We start from the raw sequence: 23,958 nt of genomic DNA, 5'->3' as shown, positions 1-23,958 counted from the left end.
TTTTATTTTATTTCCTCAACTGGCTTTTTAGCTATACTTGGTTGTATTTTTTTTTTTCAAAACAGAGTTGATCCTTAGATTATGAATCCTGAACTTACTAAGATAGTCTACCATAAACAAATATTATATTGTATGATATGTAATGCAAGAAGCCTTTAATAATGTGTTTCCATTTAACTCATATTTATCCTGTATGTAATTATTGTTAAGTACATATTTCTACCTATGTTGCAAACCTCTCTATACATCGTAATTCTTAAATGGTAAATAATTTTCCAAGAATTAAGTAAATATTAAAAAAGTTTCTATTTTCTCACGTATTCACCCCTTTGTCATTTTTTATTCTTTTCTGTTCATTCCAGTTTCCTCTTTGTATTATTTTATTTTACCTAAAACTTCCCTTTAGCATTTATTGTGTGAAAGTCTTATGGCTATGAATTTTCTTAGGCTTTGTCTCTCTGTAAACATATATATTTTACTGTCCTTTTGAAAAATAATTTTGAGAAATTTTGAATTCCAGGTTGACAAATGTTTTTCTCAGTACTTTCAAAAGATAATTCTATTGTTTTAAGTATGACATTGTTTTTCATGAGACATTGGCTGTCATTCTAACCATTATTTCTCTACATGTATATCCTTTTCCCCTCTTATTTTAATATTTCTCTGTTTTTCTTTGGTTTTCAGGATTCGACTATAATGTGTCTATGTGTTAATTTCTTTGTGTTTATCCTGTTTGGGGTTGTTTGCTGTGGCTCTCTTCTCAAACATAAAGGGCTCATTCCTCTCAGAGTTTCAGTTTAAATCTTTCTTGTACCTACTCTTCTTTTATTGTCCTGCAGAAAATTGTTCTGTTCAGGACTTTCTCATTGTTTCTATGGGAATTAATGTATTTAATATCTTTCCACATTCTGATAAGGGATGTTGAATCTCTGGATTATAGTAACAAAAATAATGTTAAAAGAATATTTTTTATTGTTAGTATTATTTATCTTCCTCAAAAATGTCCATGGTTATGTTTTTTAATATACAGGAGACATTTACTTACCTCCTCCATATGAAGAAATCTAAACCTGTCTATACCAGAAGTCACTGGATCTACTATTTAAAGTACAATTTATTAGAAATTTAAGAAATCTCTCTCTCTCTCTTTCTGTGTATGTGTGTGTGTGTGTGTGTGTGTGTGTGTGTGTGTGTGTGTTCCTTCAGGAAAAACAACTGTAAGAATGTGAAGGAAGCTTTATTAGTTAGAAAGATAATTTGACAGTCAAGGCAGTAGCAATTGAGGCCTCTGTCAGTGTTACAGAAAAATCTGAAACTGGAATAGCCCTTCAGGATTATCCTAAATTGAAGCAGTCTTTGTATCCTTGCATTAACCAGTAACTGAATGTGGCCTGCCCACCAACAAGGGTTATAAACTGGGTGAGGCAAGTTCATTTGGATCAGAATAATTCCAGGAAAGAACTTATCTGTATTCCCATAGCAGCCCCAAATCCAGGAATCTGGGAGCTGATGTCTCAGTTCTGAATTAAGGCTGACAGAGAAATTCACTGCATAATTTATTGCAGTCTAGTCTTATATCACTCAAATTCAACTGTTTCATTTGGGAATAGCTCTTCCTGTGTTTGTGTTGTTTATTTGCCCAAGAAGAAGAGACAATCATGAAAAGTTTGTGAATGAACTACAACATACAGTGATCTGAAGCTGTTCTTGAAACCTCAACTGATCTTATCATCTGCCGTCTCTATAATCCATTCTAAATTCTTCTTTAGTAAAGACTACAACCATTATTACATAGGTTTCTTTCATGGTGGAGTGACCAGATCCTTTTCTCAAAGGGTAAAAATGTCTCTACAGAATGACCTTTTCAGGCTATGGCTATTGCACTTGCTAATTTATCACCAAAATTTGCCAGGATAGTACCAAGAGACAACCAGTCAACTATCTGGGTACTGAACATATTCTTCCATTCCTTCATTGTTTATTAGAAGCCATATCTTTTCTTGATGATCAAGAATTAATTAATTACTCCATCAGGCTAATGACTTCTTTCCTTGCCAGCTTGTTTTAGAGCTTAGAGAAGATCAAAGTTATTAGGCGAGAGCTTAACATAAATTTTATTTATTTTATTTTTAAATTAATTAAAAGATCCTCACAATTTGTCTCCCACTCTGAAAATGAGGATCTTCAGCTCAACAGAACCTAAATTGCAGAAATGGGAAATGAAAATTTCCAAAGTAGGTCACCAGAAATGAAGATAAGTGGGACTACTCTTAATTTCAGCTCTTTTGTTCCCAAATACATTTATTCTAATTATTGCAGTCAGAGCTATATATAATGATTGTTGGTGTGTTGTACATGATGCATCTGGGGTATGCTGTCTCATCCTCACTAATATCACCTCTAAGGTGGAGACTCAACTATACCTGTTCTATTTTTGTGCCAGCTTTTGAGCCCATGATACAAACCTGGTTTTGTGTCTACTGTGGCAAGTATTCTAAAATGTGTCTCTTTTCATAAAGTGATATAACATAATGTCGTATGCTGGTGGATCAAACCCTCTGTAAGCCTTGAGATACTAGGTTTGTCTATGATACTTCAAGAAAATAAAACAAACCTATACCCATCATATGTGTCAATTTCTATCAAGTTCATTTGCTGCCTTTTATAGGGTAGAATAATCTTCCATTAAGTGATTTTCTACTCAAGGAGTGATGCTACATTGGGCAGTTAACATTGTTTTCTATCATTGCCAGGTTTATGTTTAGTAGAAAGAGAAGTTTTATCAGCCTTGTTGAGTGGGAAACTACGCTTTGCGTTTATGCAGTTTTCATCCTGCCACTATAGCTACTTCAAATAGGAGCCCATTATGCCACCACTGACGTTGCTCATATCAGAAGCTAGCTAATATAAATTGTCAGATCCACTCAGTGTTCTTTATAGTTTAGGTTCTTTTCCATTATGTATAGACTATGACGAACATTGATCTGTTATATAAAGATCTTCAAACTTTGTTCTAACTTCTAGAACCATCCACATGCCACTTTGTCCCTCTCCCTCTTTGTCACTCGTATTCCAATCTTTCTCCTTCCAACAGCCTGACCAATTAGCCAAGTTACCCATCGTTAACAATAAGTTGAATTTTTGCATATTCTTACATAGAGCCACCTCTTTTTATACAAAGAGGATGAGTAGGTCCATCAGTTGATTTGTCCAGTGAATACTTTTCTCCTAAGGCATATGCTGCCTCCAGAGTTTCAGGAGGTCACCACTACATGTGGTACTTTCTTCTTGGTGGTAAAACATTAAAACACAGCATTAGTTTGTCCATTAATTCAGAGACACTGTCCCAATTTTTCCTATACCACGGGATCCCTAAAAACTTCTCTAATGTTTAAGATTCCTATATTTTTGTATGGGTGTTTATCTCTATCCTTTCCCACCTAAGGAACACTGTGTTTTGACAAGAATGCCAATATACTTACTTTTCATGCTCATCTACCTGATTAATATATTGTCATTTATATAGCGATCAAGAAAATGTTATGCAAAATATCCAAAGAAAATAAGCATTTTCAAATTATAGATTTATTATAGAAGATGGAAGAGAATATATTTGCCACATCAAATACCACATACTTGACAATTGAATCCAGCTTAATCTTCCCTGGTTAAAACACTGCACCTTACACAGAACTTTGAATTGGTGTTTCTACTTGGTCGAGATTGGAGTCCACAGTAGTCCTCCATGATGCTTTTCTTTACACACACAAAAATAGCCAGTAAGAGAATCCACTTTACAGAGAATGTTCTATTTATAAAGAAATCTTGTGAGTTATCCTTCCTGTGGGTACTATTAGAGTTCACTTCAGATGAAAATTTTAACAATAACTTGCTACAGCATGTCAAGGACCATCAACATTTCATCTGTAACTAGTGATGTGGTTCTTATTGTGGTGCATACAGCGATGAATCCACCTCCAGAATTTCTTCTTGGCAATCTGTTTTCTAGAATCTTTTATGGCACCAACTGGTTTAGGTTGGGTTATTTGGAAACAGAATCTGTGATGGAGATTTTTGTGAAAATGATCTAATAAAAGGATGCTCTCAAAATAACAGGAGTAAGGAAAGTGCAATAGGACAGTAGATGAGAGATAAGCAATGAAATGTTTTTGCTTTGAGAATGTCAATCTGGTCTCATGAGGAACTCTAAAACATAGGTTGGACCACAGAATTTGTCTAATTTTGAGGCAAGAGGACAGCCTTTTGCATCTCAGATTCAGTAAGTCATTTGCTGCTGGTTCCCCCAAGCTGTGGGACATAACTTTCTAAGTAAGGCAGCTTCCAGTAAGCTCAGGGTAATTCTCATGGGATAGGATAGAAACAGTTTTGAGCCATTATCAGCCAACATTCACAGCATCTGTGGCATTGATGAGTCACTCTAGTGAGGGACATCTGGGCAAGGCACCGACAGCACACACACATGTGACAATGTTAGAAATGTAGGATATTTGAGATACATTTATCTCCTTTTGCCCTTTGTATAATTGTTGGCATGTCTTTTAAACTCTACATATACTTAACATTTATACGACATTACTATTGTTAGTTTTGTGATCCTATTTGTTTATATTTTCTTTATTCTCTGAAATTTTGTGTTTCCATTAGTGAATATTTTATTCTGCCTGGACAACCTTCTATTATTGTTAGTAGTAGTAATATTAATATTAAAAATTGCACTATATTTTGTATTTTATGTTGTTAACAAATTATATTTTTGTTTCCAAAAAGTCATGTGACTCTGATGAATGAACATATATATTTATATACCTATCTTTTATTTCTTGGTGTTGTACATCTTGTAGGTTTGGAAAAATTTATAATGCTGCATATCCACTTGTTATAGTTTCATACAGAGTAGTTTCACTGTCCTAAAAATCTTCTGTGCTCTGCCAATAGTACTCCACTCTCATTCTAAACTTCTGAAAACCACTGAAGTTTTTGATGTCTTCATTATTTTTCCTTTTCCAGAATTACATGTACTCGCAATCATATGATATGTAGACTTTTCAGATTAGCTTCTTTCAATTAGTAATATTCACTTAAATTCCCTGGATGTCTATTCATGGGTTGATAGCTAATTTCTTTTTAGCAATTAATGCTATCTCGTTGCCTGGATGTAGCACAATTTATTTATTCATTCATCTGCTGAAGGATATTTTGGATGCTTGCAAATTTTGGCCAGTGTGAATAAAGCTGCTATAAAAGTCTATGTCTAGAGTTTTCTCTAGAAATACATTTTCAGCTCCTTTGGGTGAATATTAAGGAGCAAATTTTCTGAATTGTATGTAAGAACTTGTATAAAGAAACTGCAAAATTGTCTTCTAAAAATGACAGTGACATTTTCCATTCCTGTGATTGATGAATTAGAGTTCTTGTTGCTCCACATCCTCACCAGAATTTGGTATTGTCAACATTCTCAAGTTTGGTCATTCTGATAGGTGTGTAGTGGTATTTTATTATTATTTTTATTTGCATTTCCCTGATACATGATCTGCAACATTCTTTCGTATGTTTATTTTGCCATCTATTTATCCCTCCACTGAGGTTTCTGTTAAAATCTTTGACACACTTTTTTCTTTTCAACTTTTATTTTGCAATCAAAGGGTAGATGTACAGGTTTGTTACAAAGGTGTATTGTGTGATGCCGAGGTTTGGAGTACTGATGAATCTGTCACCCAGATGACCATAGCACACAATAGGTAGTTTTTCAATCCTTGTCCCACTGTTCCCTCCCTCCTTATATTCCCCAGTGTCTATCATTCTCATCTTTATGTCCATACATACCAGTATTTAGCTCCCACTTATAAGTGAGAACACAGTATTTGGTTTTTTGTTGCTGTGTTAATTTGCTTAGGATAATGGCTTCCAGATGCATCCATGTTGCTCCAGAGGACATGATTTTGTTCTTTTTTATGGTTATGTAGTATTCCGTGGTGTACATGTATCACATTTTCTTTATCCAACCTTCTGTTGGCACCTGGGTTGATTTCATGTCTTTGCTATTGTTTGACACACTTTTTAGTTGTGTTGTTTTCTTATTATTGAATTTCAAGAATTCTTGTGCCTTTTACAAATATTTTCTTCCAATCAGCAACCTATAATAAAATGTTAAGTCCCAAGATAATAAGCTGGGTATCAAATACATCTGCTAGAATAGCCCAATGACATTTAACAAGTCAATTTGCTTCAGATAACTCAACCTAACATGAAGACTATTTAATCTCATTTATCTCTTGGGAGTTGATTGTCTTCTCCAGACATGGGAACTAGCAATGAGTAGGCTTATCCCTGCTCATTGTTTTAAATTTGTATTCATTTCTTCCTCACAGATATATGTATTTTGTATTTGAGCCATATTATGTCTTTTATATTATCATTCTATTAAATTGTATTAATTAAAATTATTTTATTATTGTTGTAAGACTTTCCATTATTTTAACCAAAGTTTTTTTAACTTAGAAATATGCTTTAAGAAATACTTAAATAGTTATATATATCTATATCCTTATTTTATACACTTTTTACTTAAATTGTCTTCACATTATTGTTTCATAGCCTTAAATTAAATAATTATTATTTAATTTAAACCACGTTGGAACTGACATATAAAATAGAAATATGTGAATAAAACTCAGGATACCCCTCAGATGATTCTAATGAATGCAATATATAACGTGGGAGCATGTAATTTTGAGACACTGATTTAGAAATCTAACAAAGTATGACAGGCTATATCTATTTCAATGTTAATCTTTTGTCAAAAATGGATCATACAAATAAGTGGAATGACTGGTAAACCATTTTACAGTTCGTAAAGTGCTTTTATAGATATTTGATATTTATATATTACTATTTCTTCCTAAAGTGTTTTGATTATAGATAACATGTTATTTTAAGTATATTTTCCAACCTCTACAAAATCCGTGTATCAAGTTTCTTCAACTTCAACTGTTTACCTTTCAGATGAGTAGTCTCCCTGTAGTTTGCCTTACAATTTGCCTCTAGTTCCTGTTAAGGTAAAAGGATACAAAGTTAATGTACCAGCACCAGGCCTAACCCTTTCTGTGTAAGTTTGATTACTCTCAAGGGTCTAGTCACCTGAGGAAAAGAGAAGTAGGTACCTCTAGATAAAGTGGAGGTGAAAGTAGAGAATTCTTGCTTTTATCCTTCAGGAACTTATTGAGCATCTGGTTCTGGTAAGTTTAAGGAGCTATAAATCCTTTTGGAAACCTAAATCTAAGGTTTGTTAAATTGCTTATATCTTAATACGTGTCTATAGGGAGGAAGAGTAAGTGCCTTCAGTGTGTGTGCATACATGAAGAGTGAATATATTATGGTCTGAGGGTTAAATAGGAAGGTTAAATATTGGGGTGTTTTTCTAATACCCTATTATCAGTAGGGACTTATTTACTTAATAATATGACAAATAAAAGCAAGGCTTATTGTCAATTAAAAAAATACAGACTACTCTTTTGCAATCTAGGACTTGCTGTCTGGAAGGAAAATGGCTAGGGAAATTTTGTCGAAGTAGTTATTCCTCTCTGGTATTTACTGATTATCTTCACTATGTTAGAGACTATCAGACAGTCTAACATAACTCTGAGGTAGGTACCATTGTTTCAACATTTCACAGAAGAGCAAACATCTACTTAGGCAGCTTTCCCAGATTCACACGGGGTAAATTGCCACACAGATTTATACCAAGGTGTTCGTGCATTAGCTTGAGAACTGATTTTTACCTTAAAGAATAGCAATTCTAAGTGGTCTGGGAAATATTTTACCTGAGGACTGCCTTCCTTGCAACATTCTCTTCTTTTGGCATCTACTATATTCCACCTCTCTGTATATTCCACCTCTATATATTCCACCTCTCTGAATATTCCTTTGCAAGATCCTCTCAACAATCTTACTGCTCCTCAGAGTTCTATGAGTTTTAAATTTTGTATTATGTACATTTTTACCATATGATTTCATTTACTCTTTGGTTTCAGATACCACCTATCATGTCAGTACTTCTGAATAAACAGCCTTGTTGAGCTATCTCTTCTGAAGTTCATCCACATCCAAATGCATGCTCTGTGTAAGGATGAGTTTACCACTCAAAATATGAGCGAAAGGAGTGGATATCAATGTTCCTTAGTTGTTGCCAGAGAAAAAAAGGGAGAGAGTGCTAAGAAATGATTCTACATATTTTGTGTTTCTTCCATTAACATTCGTTCTTTACATATTTGCTGAGAGCCTTTTATATTCCACATCTCATGTTGATGACAGATACATGGGGATAAATAAAATCTTTTTATACCTTTTAACATTGAGTAGTCAATGTACATGGTAGTAATGGAGTTGGGGAGGGTAGGGTTACATGAAAGTAGTATGTTATAAAACACAGCATAATCTTCCATGATAAAAAATGCACTAGAGATGCATTCCCTGAAAGATCGAAGTCAATATCCCTCAGAAAAAGATGATAATAAAAAGGAAAAAGAGTTAAGTGCTTTTTGAGGTGAGAACTTATCTTATGACTACTGAGGAGGGATCAGAATTGAATTTGCTAGGAAAACACAGTCCAACAAATAACAGGAGAATGCTTTTAATGACATCTCACAATTTGCTACTATCTCCACAATATACTTTCCCTGGGTTTTGCATTAGGTTCACTACCATGGTGGGAGATTAATATGTCATGCTCAAACTGTTCAAGACCTTTTTCCATATAGAAGATGCAGATCTATTCGCAAGTTGTCAAAATGACTCTCAGTAGATAGTACCTAGCAAAAGTAAAATATATTGGCCCAAGGTTGCTTGTTATTTACCATATACTTTTTCTAATATCTTCTAAAAAATCACAAAATACAATATGAATTCACAGTTAAGCTTCCCATATAAAGGAGCTCAATCAATTTCCAGTGTCCCCTATGTTTTCCACTGAAGGTTGATGACTTTTTTTCTCCTGCAAATTGAAGTTTAAAAAATTCTGGAGTGAGGATAGCATGTCTTCTTCTCTCTAGCCTTCCATTGACTCTACCTTCATCTTTTGTATTTTTGCTATTTTTGAATAAAATTATTAATTTCATAATTTTTATCTATGCATTTACTTAGAAAGCTTATTAAATATAGGGGGAATTTATGATGATTATCTTAGAGATTTGTGTTTCTCTGATAGTTTTACCAATTTTGACCTGTTTATCTTGAAGGCCAAAAACTTGATGATAAGTTGCAAGACTGCATATTTTACTTCTGAGAGTAAACTTGTATGCTTTTTAAAAGAGACTCTAAAATAAAATCAGGTTCAGTTTATTATGTAGGCAAATTTTTAATGCTTCATTTCAAACAAATTGGGTGATTTGGATTTTTTTCATTTAGCATTTATTTGACTAATTAAATTTGCATTTATTTGACTAATTTTTATGACTAATTAAATACAGAGATATGAGATAAAATAATCCAATCAAGATGGATAAGATTAATGTGCACACAATACTACTGTACATCTTCAAATTGTTTCTTGAAATAAAATGATAACCTGAAGTGTGAACCATAAGTGTTTAAGGTAGAAAGTGTCACATTTAATACATGAATATGTACAGGAAGAAATAAGCATATATAACTCCAAAGTATTTATTCACTGCTCCATTTCGCCAACATGTTCTATTGGAAGCTATTGTGTAATCAATGCTAATATTTGCAGATACTTGTTTGTGGTTTATGAACCTAGATCTCTGTTTGAAACTTCATAAATATCTATAAATATCAAAACCTATCAAGATTGTATTCATTTTACAGATTTAAAATAAGGCCCAAATAAGTTAAAAAACTTAAAATCAAATGAAGGGGCAAATGTGTTTGAACAGAAATCATTGTTTATTTTTATATAACACTTGATATAACATGTATAAAATGTGCATAAGTACCTACCTCATAAGTATAAGAGGTAAATTGTCTATAAACGTACTTTATAGCATTTAATGTTTTCCAAATATTTGCAGTGATCTCTGATTATTTTCTTAGACTATTTCTTTCAAACTTTATAAATAAAGCTCAGAGATTTTATTTTAAAGCCAACAGGGGTACTGCTGAAGACTGTATGGAAAAAGGAGTGGAAAAGATTCTAAGTATCTTTTTACTGATTCAAAGCAGCTCCACTTTGATGTGTTTTATATGTTTGGTTGCAAATCTTAAAAAGTAGGGCCAGGTGCAGTGGCTCACATCTGTAATCTCAGCACTTTGGGAGGCCAAGGCGGTGGATCACCTGAGGTCAGGAGTTCAAGACCAGCCTGGCCAACATGGTGAAAACCCATCTCCACTAAGAATACAAAAATTAGCCAGGCATGGCAGTGCACACCTGTAATCCCAGCTACTCAGGAGGCTGAGGCAGGCGAATTGCTTGAACCCGGGAGGCGGAGATTGTGACGAACTGAGATTGCACCATTGCACTCCAGCCTGGGCAAGAACAGCAAAACTCCATCTCAAAAAAAAAAAAAAAATTAAAAATTCACCAACTTAGGACAAGTTGTTAGAAGTGAATTTACCATGCTGGAGAATATGAACTTGTTTAAGGACTTCTGGTAAATTTTGAAGAGTGCAGTTGATTAGCAGCCAAATATGCTTTTGAGTATAGTATATGAATTAACCCCTTGTCCCCACAAAACTGAGTTTTAACCAAAAGCATGACGGCTTTTCATTTATATGGTTTCAGATCTGGCTAACGAGCTCATATCTCCCTTATTATGTCTGTTCTCAATGACTCCAAAGTCAAGCTTTTCCTTCTGATTGGGATCCCAGGACTGTAACATGCCCACATTTGGTTCTCCATCCCCATTTGCCTCATGTACCTGGTTGCCATCATGGGCAACTGCACCATTCTCTTTATCATAAAGACAGAGCCCTTGCTTCATGAGCCCATGTATTATTTCCTTACCATGTTGGCTGTCTCTGACATGGGCCTGTCCCTCTCCTCTCTTCCTATCATGTTGAGGATCTTCTTGTTCAATGCCATGGGAATTTCACCTGATGCCTGCTTTGCTCAAGAATTCTTCATTCATGGATTCACTCTCATGGAATCCTCAGTACTTCTAATTATGCCTTTGGACCGCTTTATTGCCATTTACAATCCCTTAAGATACAGTTCTATCCTCACTAGCAACAGGCTTGCTAAAATGGGACTTATTTTAGCCATTAGGAGCATTCTCTTAATGCTTCCATTTCCCTTCACTCTAAGGAGATTAAAATATTGTCAAAAGAATCTTCTTTCTCACTCATACTGTCTTCATCAGGATACCATGAAGCTGGCCTGCTCTGACAACAAGACCAATGTCATCTATGGCTTTTTCGCTGCTCTCTGTACTATGCTGGACTTGGCATTGATTGTTTTGTCTTATGTGCTGATCTTGAAGACTATACTCAGCATTGCATCTTTGGCAGAGAGGCTTAAAGCCCTAAATACCTGTGTCTTCCACATCTGTGCTGTGCTCACCTTCTATGTGCCCATCATCACCCTGGCTGCCATGCATCGCTTTGCCAAGCACAAAAGCCCTCTTGTTGTGATCCTTATTGCAGATATGTTCTTGTTGGTGCCGTCCCTTATGAATCTCATTGTGTACTGTGTAAAGACTTGATAAATCCGGGAGAAGATCTTGGGGAAGTTGCTTAATGTATGTGGGAGACAAGAACCTGAACAATTAGGTAATAAATTATCAACCAGAAGGCATTTACTGTCATTTGCTATGTGTTTAATGCCACAGAAGTCACTAATGAAGGACTGGATGATGGAAGTGAAAAGCTATGTAGTGCAGAATTTATAATAAAGTTGAGAATATAACTGCATAGGATAGAAAAAATAATCAAGAGATATATAAGATATAGAGATTTAATTAACATTTTAAGAGAAGTTGAAGCAAAACACTTATGTGATGGAGCAGCTGGATTTGAGTCAGCCCATAAAGAATGAATAAAATTGGGGCAGACTGAGATTATCATTCAATTAGTATCTATTAAAAATACAAATGATATACCAAGTCTAATCTCATACTATCAAGGAAAGGTAAAATAGCAGAGCACGTAGCAGCTATGAAGGATGCTGATCTGATTACAATAGAAAGTGTAATTTAACAGAGAGCAAGTGATAGTTTTGGATAAAATAAGTGAACCAGTGTTTTGGAGCACCTAAGGAAAGCTTTGAGAAGTTTAAATTCAGGAGGTGGTGGAATGCCAATTTAGTTGCTACATGATAAATTTCATTTTAAGAAGAGTGTGCCTGTATAAGTGTGAGCAAGATGGATTGAATTTGGGAGAAATGAGGAAGGAAGATTAACAGGAGAAAGCACAATAATCCTGCCATGGAGTGATGACTCAGAATAGGCAGGGAGAGAACAAGATCATTTATCTGCTGAGGTTATTTTCCTGTTATAAAACCAACATGTAATTTATGGAAAATTCACAAATTTAACTAAGTGACTAAAAGATAATTTAAAACCCCCCATGATTTTGCTGTTTAGATTTTTTCTGTGATTTAGTCTTTCCCTGCACCTTAAAAAAAATCAGCCCCTCTAACATGTTTTTTTTTTTTTTATTATACTTTAAGTTCTAGGGTACATGTGCACAACGTGCAGGTTTGTTACATATATATACTTGTGCCATGTAGGTGTGCTGCACCCATCAACTTGTCAGCACCCATCAACTTGTCATTTACATCAGGTATAACTCCCAATACCATCCCTCCCCCCTCCCCCTCCCCATAATAGGCCCCAGTGTGTGATGTTCCCCTTCCCGAGTCCAAGTGATCTCATTGTTCAATTCCCACCTATGAGTGAGAACATGCGGTGTTTCGTTTTCTGTTCTTGTGATAGTTTGCTGAGAATGATAGTTTCCAGCTGCATCCATGTCCCTACAAAGGACACAAACTCATCCTTTTTTATGGCTGCATAGTATTCCATGGTGCATATGTGCCACATTTTCTTAATCCGGTCTGTCACTGATGGACATTTGGGTTGATTCCAAGTCTTTGCTATTGTGAATAGTGCCACAATAAACATACATGTGCATGTGTCTTTAAAGCAGCATGATTTATAATCCTTTGGGTATATACCCAGTAATGGGATGGCTGGGTCATATGGTATTTCTAGTTCTAGATCCTTGAGAAATCGCCATACTGTTCCACAATGGTTGAACTAGTTTACAATCCCACCAACAGTGTAAAAGTGTTCCTATTTCTCCACATCCTCTCCAGCACCTGTTGTTTCCTGACTTTTTAATGATTGCCATTCTAACTGGTGTGAGATGGCATCTCATTGTGGTTTTGATTTGCATTTCTCTGATGGCCAGTGATGATGAGCATTTTTTCATGTGTCTGTTGGCTGTATGCATGTTTTCTTTTGAGAAATATCTGTTCATATCCTTTGCCCACTTTTTGATGGGGTTGTTTGTTTTTTTCTTGTAAATTTGTTTGAATATTTAATAAATGGTGTTGGGAAAACTGGCTAGCCATAAGTAGAAAGCTGAAACTGGATCCTTTCCTTACTCCTTATATGAAAATTAATTCAAGATGTATTAGAGACTTAAATGTTAGACCTAATACCATAAAAATCCTAGAAGAAAACCTAGGTAATACCATTCAGGACATAGGCATGGGCAAGGACTTCATGTCTAAAACACCAAAAGCAACGGCAACAAAAGCCAAAATTGACAACTGGGATCTCATTAAACTAAAGAGCTTCTCCACAGCAACAGAAACTACCATCAGAGTGAACAGGCAACCTACAGAATGGGAGAAAATTTTTGCAATCTACTCATCTAACATGTTTTTTAAAATAGATTCCCTCAGGACACGGCATTTGGTACCGCAATATTTTTCACTAAAATTTATATTTTAAACATTTTTTTCTCATGTACAGAGGAAATATTTGATGGAAAAATAAAAAAATTGAGTATACAATTGAAAATACAATTTGAAGGGGGCAAACAATTAAGATTGACATGGCAATCTCTCTGGGGTTCTTAGGTAAGAGTGCTGTAAACAGAAGAGAAAAGCTTTTCAAAGGAACTGGGGGCTTGAATGATGGGTTTGAATTTTGTCTTGAGGATTTGGCTTTGGTGACTGAATATTCAAAAACAGGCAACTACAGAGTATTTGAAAAAGGAAACTGGGATGTTGCTTATCTGTCATGACTAGGAAAGGAGCCTTGGTTCAACCCTTAGACAATGATACGTGGAAATAAATACATATTTTAAACAAAGTTTGGTTATCAAACTGTGAAGGTCTTCCCTTGCTAAAGTCTCTCTAATATGCTTCTTTACCCATGATTTTCCACTGCTGTTATTTTAGTTCACATTTAAAACTTCCCCTGGATTCTCCAGTCATAGCTATTTGAAAGATCTTTCTAAAATATAAATTTAACCACAGTTAAAATGCTTCAGTAGCTGTGCAGTAACTTACAAGATAACAGCAAGATTCTATATATGCACAAGGCCTTTTCCATCATTCAGTACCTGCTTTTCTCTACTGCATTCTTTGTCAACATTCTCTGTCTTACACTTCAACAGAGTAACACAAAGACATTATGTTACTTGTATCCAAACCTCTGCTTTTGGTGTATTTTTTTGGTCAGAAATACTACATTCATTTTCTATTTCTGCATAACAAATTATTAAAAACTTAGTGGCTCAAAACAATACAAATGTATTGTTTTATAATTCTGTAAGCTGGAGTTCTGAGATGGGTTTCACTGGGCTAAAATCAAGGTGTTAGCAAGCCTACATTCCTTTCTGGAGACACAGAGGAAAATCTGTTTTCATGCATTTTCTGACTTCTAGAGGTAACCCACAATTCTTGCCTCATAGATCCCCTCCACCTTCAAAGCCAGGAACATTGCATCTTCCTGTGACTTTATTCTGTAGTCGCATCTCTCTCTGACCATGGTCAGTAACGAGTCTCTACTTTTAAGGATTCATATAATTAGATTGGGTTCCCCTGGATAATCTTGGATATTTTACCTATGCTAAGGTTTTGAATGTTAATCAGTCTACATAATATCATTTTCCATGTAAAGTAATATATTTACAAGTTTCAGAGGTTATAATGTTGAAATCATTAGGAGAGGGTGCACTCTGCCTACCATAAATACATTTCCTCAACTTCTCTTTATCCGTTTATTTATTTAGCAGGACATACCTAGATGTACTGTATTCAACTTTGCTGACACCTTTTGGCTCCAAGTACAACAAATTTATACCTTAATTTTATTCCCTTTCTTATAAACTGATATCTACACCATAATTTAAAATAAATAAGGGCCTTTAATTGTTCAAAGATTGCTTACATCTCTGCCAAATTGTAAACTCCATAGGATACATATGTCTGCACATCTTAGTTTTTCTGTGCCTGTAGTACTTAGCACATATTCAGACAAAGAAGGGCCCAATAAATATCTATTGATCAATTTGTAAATGCATGAGTGACCATCACAGAATTAAAAAAAACCTCATTTCCTGAGCTCAAAATCCTGAGCTTTCCCTGAGGACAGAGTCCTAAAATTATAATATGTCAATCATATCCAATTGCAACATATAATCATGCCTTCAGGCAGTTCCTTTCCTCCCACTATAATCATGCCAGGCCTAAAGTAAAAACTGTAGTGTCTGCTGAAACTTAGCTGTCTTCTCTGCTAAAGGCCGGAGGTACTCAATAGATATTGGTTGGATAAATATGAAAGCTACAGTCACTGCAAATTCTGATCTCTGTGTATTACTGACTGCACTTTAAGACACCCTCCTTCTCTCAGTTTACCACTTGAATATTCTTGACAAGAATTATTTATAATGGTCATTGTCATCAAGAAATGACACATAATGATTTCAGCAAATAATGGACTTTGTTATCTCTCAGCTTTTTCTAAGAATATTTGCTTTGCTTAGGGTGCTATTTTTCCTTAATTTCACCTGGATACCTTCTGACTGACTTTCAAGAATCAATTAGTAGATCATCTGAAGTTGCAAAATGTGCCAGACACCCCCACTATGCAAATCCTTGAGGGTGGGAAATGTGTCCTGTTCATCAATTTATTCCTATTAATTTTTACAGAAATTTGTCAGTGAGTGTTGAATAATGAATAAATGCATAAATGTCAGCCTTGTCTAGCACCCCTCTCTCTCAACCATCTTCAATTCACCAATTAATGTAGCTTCCAGCTTACTTCGCTCCAGTCACACTGGTCCTCTTGCTATTCCTAGAACACTCAGGTTCATTTCTACCTCAGGACTGCTATACTTGTTCTGAAATTCTGCAATGTTCTTCCCTCAATTTTTATTTTTCATATATCTAACTCCATCATATTGGTCATAATTTTGTTCAGAAAAACCCCTCTTTATAGAGGCCTTCTCTGCTCACCCATTCAATCACTCTAAACCCATTATCCCACTATGTTTCCTTCAGAGTACTTAGCAGTGTATGATATAGTTAATCATTTACTGTGCTGTTGTCTGTCTCTACCACCAAAATGTAAGTCAAGAGAACAGGTTTTGTTATCCTTTTGCTCACTATTTTCCTATAATGTATGCTTAGAGAGAGGAGAATACTCAACAACTTTTTTTTACCCAACTAACTTCTGCTTATAAGCACTTTAAGCCTTAACTAAGGCAACCCCTCTAGAAAGCCATCTATGGCCCTCTTTCCCCTCAGGTTGGTTTCTGGGATCCCTCACTTATTTACCACACATTCTTCATTGTGTTTTTTTTGTCTGTGTTATTATGTTTATGTTTTATGTTAGGAATTAAAGTAACTAAAGTTGATTGTGAATAAAAGAACATGCTAAGAATTATCTTACAAAGTTTTGCATATATGATATATCTAAATTGCATAGACAGCCTTGTGGGGTAAACATTTTTAGTTCTGTTTAAAAGAAAATTGATCTCAGATAAATAGAATAATTTGTCTAAGTCACACAGAGAGGAAGTAGAACTTTCTATACCTGACCCCCTACTTGCTGCTATATCAGAATAATTTTTAATTTATCATCAGACATAAGAGAACACAACGCCTTTATGGGGACTGAAATTACAAGTACACATCACAGAGAGAATCCAGCCGTGAAGCTGTAAACATGCCTCAAAATTTTCAGTGGTTTAATTTTTTCTTCCGAAGTTTTCCGTATGCACAAACATAAAAGACATACACCACTCACGACACTCACAGACATATTGTATTCAATTTGCTGTGTACAGCTAATCATAGGCCTTCTGCATGTTAATACCCACAATTCACACATACACATTGTAAAAATGAGAAATTCTCAATGAACGATGTTGGAATATTGAGCCTTAGAAGAACGTGATTATGGGATCTGAGTTACATAACAGGCAGCTATAACCTAGGCAGCTGTTACCTTTGTTTCTCTTATTGTAAGAGAATACTTTTCTTTAATTACATTGTTTTTTAAAATGTTGTAAAAAACTATAGGATGCTAGAGTTTTCCTTTTATTTAATTACGTTGTTTTTTAAAATGTTGTAAAAAACTATAGGATGTTAGAGAAGACCTTTTCCCACTCCATTGTTGATCTTCATTATAGATTAACTTACATCTTAACTTCTCTTACATGAAAACCTCAGGACTATCACATTGTCTAGACTGGAATGTTAAATATACTCTTTCAAATTGGAAAAGAAAAAAAGCTGTAACTATTCAAATTGCTATAATTCAAAAGTCAGCCTTAGTATGGAAAATGTTGTAGTCCTCTTAAATTTATTTGCTTTCCACGTGCATAAGCAAATCCTTAACTTTTCAGCTTCGGAGCAATGACCCCATTCCTTTGGGGTCTGTTACTCAAATGGTCATTCTCAACTTTGTGACTAAATAAGCTCTTTTAAACTGGGTTCTGATCCTTTTGATTATTTTAGGGTTGATGATATCATTGCAGAAATAGTGTTCTCATGCCAAACAGGATGGGACACTGGTGTTAGGAGCAGGGACAGGCATATCCAATGTTAAATGTCAGGGGTACTAGATTGCCTTGGAAGAGACCAGCCTCAGGTGAGAACTGGCTCCACATACACTTCATAGTAGAAGACATTGTGTTCAGCCACACCCTTTCTTGATCCTGCACTAAAACCATGCAGGAACATGACATTCTCATGCTTCTCTCTAGGTGTTCAAAGCTCCCCTTGGCAATATCATATTCAAGCTTGCTTTCCTCACAGTTACCTCCAAGCCAAAACTGCAAATACTATATTGACATGTATTACTCAAAACATAACTTTTATCTAGAATGTCTTGGGGGTACCATAACAATACAACATATAAAAGGGCATAACAAACTATCCTTGGTTCCTTGGCTTGTAATCTTTCTGATACAGTCAGTACCCCAATCTGTTTCCACTTCACCTCATTTTTCTTAAACCTTTCCGACATTCTAGAGAATAAAAATGGCAACAAAAACAACACTTCAGATAATTCTCAGAATACATTTTCGTCTCTCTCACTTCTGCTTCAGGTTTGCACATGCTGTTCCTTTGGACTGGAGCATATTTTTGTCTCCTTCCTCTTACAGTTTTTGACTGCCTAATGTCTACATTTCCCTTAAGGCTATTACTGTGTCAATTCAGGGACAACTTTTTTGATGCACCCTTCCCCCAGCTAGGGGAAGATGACTCCCAAACCGACTTCTTTTAACTTTGAAGAATACAATTAACATGTGATTGTGTAATGAATCTTCCCAAAATTTAGCGTCTTAAAAATATTTATTTTGTTTACAAATCTGTAATTTTGGCTGAGTCAGAGAACAATTGATTGCTTTATCAGATGCCAATTGGAGAGGTTGGAAGGTTGCCGAATGGAATAATCTGAGGATTCTCCACCCACTGGTGGTTAACACTGACTCCGCTAAGTTCTCAGCCTTAGCTGAGTGAGACCTTGGTTGAGCCTATTGGATGGAACACCTTACATGGGCCCTCTCCACATTGTCTGGGCTTCCTCTTAGTATAGGGGCTGGGTTTCAAAAACAAGCATTGAGTGAAACAGACAGAAATAGTAGAGGAATTGAGGTGGAACAGAGAGAGAGAGAGAGGAGATACATGGGCTATTTCCACAATATTCAATTCATGAGGCATTTACAAATTCTATCCAGTTACAAGGGGAGAAGAAATAGACTCTATCTCTTTATGAGGAGTAGCAAGTTCCTGGAAGAGAATGTGGGATTAGAATTATTCTTGTGGCTATTTTTAGAAAATAAAATTTACCATATCATATTACATTTTATCCCCCCTTGCCCTTGCCACAAAAGAGTGAGCATTCTGTAAGGACGGTGACTCATCCCTATACATATTTGTTGAGTAAGTAAATGTCTCTTTTATTTCATGCATGTTAGAAATTATAAAGGATAGGTAAACAAGGGCATGTTTCAGGAGACAGTGGCTCTAACACTAGACACAGTTAGTAACAAAAGGCATGGGTCACTCGATCCCGGATCTGTTTCGTCTTCACACTGTAGACAATGGGATTCATCATGGGAGGAAAGAGAAGATACATGAAACCCATGACCACCTGGACCAGGGTGGGTGCCTGCTTTCCAAAGCGATGGATGACAGAGAGGCCAATCATGGGAGTGTAGAAGAGTAGCACAGCACAGATGTGGGAAACACAGGTGTTAAGAGCCTTGAGTCTCTCAGCCCTGGAGGTGATGGACAGCACGGTGTGCAGGATCAGAGCATAAGAGAAGAGGATGAGCAGTGAGTCTATACCCACTGTAGAGACGATGACAAACATGCCATAGATGCTGTTGGCCTTCATACTGGCACAGGCCAATTTCATCACTTCTTGGTGGAGACAATAAGAATGTGAGAGAACTGGGGAGCCACAATAGGTGAATCTTTTGAGCATAAAAGGCAATGGAAAAATAAGTGCCACACTACGACCCAGAGAGATCAGGCCAATCCTGCCAATGACTGTGTTGGTGAGAATGGAAGCATAGTGCAAGGGGCAGCAGATAGCCACAAAGCGGTCAAAGGCCATAGACAGTAGCACAGAGGACTCGAGGAAGGATAAGCAGTGAATGAAAAAGAGCTGAGCAAAGCAGGCATCGTGGCTAATTTCTCGTGCCCCAACCCAAAAGATGCTGAGGACTGTAGGGAGAGTGCAAAGGGACAGACCCAGGTCAATCAGAGCCAGCATGGACAAGAAGAGATACATAGGTTTATGGAGTGAGCACTCTGTTTTAATGATGAAAAGAATTGTGCAGTTGCCCAGGATGGAAACCAGGTACATGAAGCACAGTGGGATGGAGATCCAGATGTGCACGTGCTCCAACCCAGGAATGCCACTCAGCAAGAAGGTAGCAGAAACGTGGCTGCTGCCGTTTCCCAGGGATCCCAGGGTCATTGTGTGAGGAGACAAGGGGGAAGGTGGGTGCCCTCCAAAATCCTGAAGTAAATTGAGACAGTAATAGTGATTGCACCTGGTAGAAATTAAAGAAAAAATACTAGAATCAAATATACCTAGAACTGTGCAGCTCCTTCTAGTGGTTATTTCTTTCTGGTCCTTGGCTTCTTCTCAATATCTTTTTGAGGAAATTAGTCTCATAGTTTCAACAAGAAACAAAGACATGGAATTGTGAAGTGATGAGCCAAACTGGGTGAGTTGGAGATTCTAAATGAGTTGTTCCACACTTTTTGCTTTTTTCTGACTTCTGTATCAACCAGGTCTTCTTAGCCACTGGAGTTTTTACTAGTCTCACCCAATGGGATGCACCCAGGGGCCGGGCGCAGTGGCTCACAGCTGTAATCCCAGCACTTTGGGAGGCCGAGGTGGGTAGATCATGAGGTCAGCAGATCGAGACCATCCTGGCTAACACAGTGAAATCCCATCTCTACTAAAAATACAAAAAAGAAAAGAAAAAAAAAAAAAAGGTGTGGAAGGAGGGAGATTTCAGGCTCTCTCTGCCAGCACTATGGGTTGGCAGTGGGTGTGTTGTGCCACTGAAGACCACAGCTGTTGTTGGGGACTTTTCTCTTATAGCAGCATGCTCCTTGAGTTGTAGTCCTTGCTCTCTGCTCCCTTCAGACTAAGAAGTGAGAGTTTCCTCATTATTCTTCTTGGCCATATTTAACTTTGCCTGCCTCTTACAAGTCGATTTTTTTCTGGAAAAAAATAAATAAATAAATAAAAGTCCTCACATGCCTTTTTTCTACCAGACCTCTCACTAATATTCCAACTTTCATTTCACCTTGTTTTCTTCTCCCTTATCTTTCTGTGCTTTCTTTGCTGTAGTTTTAGTTTTTTACTTTCTTTCTCTTTTTTGTTTTTGATTAACTTCTCCAGGCCCATACAAGCCCTAATTCTAGACACAGACCAACCCTTCACTCACCTTCTCCTCTGGTCTTCCTGACATAGAAGCTTAGCCTTGTCCAAGTAGCTCATAAATGCTGTTCAGCTTACAGAATTCCAGAGAGAGGTGGAGAGCATGTGAATGATGACCTGTGAAGCTATTTCTGACTGCTAGAGTAAGACATCAAAGCCCTGATCCTCCTGTCAGTCAGTAACCAAAATTCCCCAGAAGTCCAGGAATCCAACTGCTGTGGACCTAAGTGGCAAAAGAGGCTAAAGCACCATCAACCACGGCCACATCCCCAACTACAAGGTCATGTCCAGGAGAGCCTGCTGAACACAGGGCAGTGATGCTGGAAAGGCCCAGTCTTCTACAGAGGAAGAAATGAAGGCTCAGGAGAGTCTTGTCACTGGGCAGAGGTCATATGCCAATTTAGGCCTCCGACTTCCAGAGCAGGGATCTTTCCACTCTCAATTAACATCACTAGAATATGAGCTCAAAGAGGGTAGGGGCTTTTCTTTGTTTGCCTCTGTCAATCCAGTATTTAGAACATGCCCCAGTACATAGCAGACGCTAAGCATTTTTTTTTGCATGAATAAGTTATTTTTTATTTAGCTAAGGAATAGTAACTTGGTGCAGGTTTTATCTCCTTAAAAACCCTATGAATATTCTATTGATAACATTATGCTGTAGATAAGAAAACAGAAGCTTAGAGAAAATTATTTACGTTTCTAAGATCAGACAAATAGTAAAGACAAAAATAGGATTTGAACGAATATTTGATTTTTCTCTAGACTTCAGGATACAGACAATGATTACTCTTTCTTGTCACATAGATAATAATTCAGTGTCAAGTAGCACAGCTAGCTTAACAGACCTTTAAAAGCATTGCTGATCCTTTAGCTGAATAAATAAATAAACTAACTGGAGAAACACACATAAAGATATACACGGACACTTTCTCTCTCACTCTAATAACGGTGGCATTAATAGTCCAGGCTATTAGCTCACTGTCCACTTGAAGATCATGTAGCCTCTCACACTGTGTTCCTCAGCTTCTGCTATGGCCATGGTCCGTGGTTACCACATTACACAGCAAAGTGAATTCAGAAAAGCTGTGACGAATTCACCTGTCAGGGATAGACAAGCTACATATTGGGTTAACAATGTAATTTTTATGTGTTCTGTAGAATCAGTTTTTATTACATTGATGTAATAGTCTCTAACTGTTCAGTGTTTTAATTGCACGATGAAATTCATTAAAACGTCCATGTTCCATAATTACTCTTGTAAAACATTCAGAGAGCCTGGCAAATAGTAGATACTCTTCAGTAATTCTGTTTCTTCCTTCACCACTCTATTTCATTTTAACATCAAAATAAACCTAAGGTGGAAATTATTTTTGACATTAAAATGAAATAGGATGTTGAAGAGGGAAAGAAATGGAATTACTGAAGAACAGCTACAATTTGCCAGGCTCTGTATTAGGGACATTCCAAAAATCATCACACCCAGACTTTAGAAGAACTTTTCAAGTTAGTATTATTGTCTCAATTTGCAAATGAGGAAAGAGAGGCTTAGAGAATTTTATAATATCCCTAGAATCATGCAGTCAGTCAGTGCCGGAGTTGGAATTCAGACTTAGATCTCTGTAGTTCCAAGGCACATACTGAAAAGTTGGAAAAATTTTGGTTAACAAACCCCAGCAATTATTTAAGTTAAGGCAGCCTGAAATGGGTGGAGGTTAAATTAGAAAGATATAGAGAAATGTTAAATGTTTGGATCACATCTTTTTTTCCTATAAACTCAAGACAGACTTTCTTTGGGATTGAAACTGGTGCTTCAGATTGTAAGGAGGTAGAGCAGAACAGGAATCAGAGAGAATAATTAGGATAGGTTAGAGGAGGTGACTTGGAAATAAAATAAAATTGAGAATAATGATGCCAGGAGATATCTGCTTGGAAAAGATCACCTTTAGCCTGTTCCCCAGAGAGTTCTTAGTATGATAATTATTCTAAGTGCCTCTCATTTAAAATCCTTGCAGAATCTATTAGCAGGTTTGATAAGGACTTCATTATTCCTGACCAGGATTAAGCAGCTGTCCAGAATATGGTGGGATCAGAAGGATAGACTTAACCCATGGGTTTTCTGCCCGCAAGTTGTTTTGCTTTAAGACTACTTTCTGAAGGGACTTGAGCAAGTCTAATGACCGTTCTAATTCTATCATAATAGACCACACTTTGTGATCACTCAGGGAAATATCATTTTATGTCACAGGAAAACATTTTCCCAAAGAGACTACTTCCTGCCCATCTCCTTGTTTCTTGGAAAAAACTCCTGTTCTACTAACTTGTGTCTGAGACTGGGGGTAGATGTTGAACCTTTAATAACTGAGCTCCTTTCATGCCTAAATGTCAATTTTGCCCACCTAACTTGCTTAACTGTCTGGGTCTAATCAATATTCCTGCTGTTACCATAGAGGAGGCAAGTCTCTGGGCAAGAAACCAAGGAAATTGACTAATGTGAGAAAGATGTTGTCTACTTTCTGAGCTGGTGCTAAGATCAGACCTGTGAACCCATGAAGCCAGC

At 36.4% G+C, this 23,958-nt stretch overlaps 3 protein-coding genes across 4 annotated transcripts in view; 2 read left to right on the top strand and 1 right to left on the bottom strand.

Moving 5' to 3' along the window:
* LOC105468643 (matrix metallopeptidase 26) overlaps positions 1-23,958 on the top strand; it is a 363,923-nt gene that overhangs the window by 262,147 nt on the left and 77,818 nt on the right. The window lies entirely within an intron of this gene.
* LOC105468649 (olfactory receptor 51A7) lies at positions 10,756-11,675 on the top strand. The gene is given in 1 exon segment (XM_011718845.3): positions 10,756-11,675. A coding segment is annotated over 1 exon segment (888 nt). The 5' UTR covers positions 10,756-10,787.
* LOC105468648 (olfactory receptor family 51 subfamily G member 2) lies at positions 19,479-22,042 on the bottom strand. Its single transcript, XM_011718844.2, has one exon. It carries the CDS (start codon positions 20,421-20,423, stop codon positions 19,479-19,481), a length of 945 nt encoding a protein of 314 aa, XP_011717146.1. The 5' UTR covers positions 20,424-22,042.

The sequence above is a fragment of the Macaca nemestrina genome, chromosome 12 (genome assembly GCF_043159975.1).
Source record: "Macaca nemestrina isolate mMacNem1 chromosome 12, mMacNem.hap1, whole genome shotgun sequence".
NCBI lineage: Eukaryota > Metazoa > Chordata > Mammalia > Primates > Cercopithecidae > Macaca > Macaca nemestrina.
This window is presented reverse-complemented; position numbering and strand designations above follow the sequence as displayed.

What these genes read in the sequence shown, in the direction of transcription:
- LOC105468648 (XM_011718844.2), bottom strand. Translation starts at nt 20,423, where the DNA reads ATGACCCTGGGATCCCTGGGAAACGGCAGCAGCCACGTTTCTGCTACC.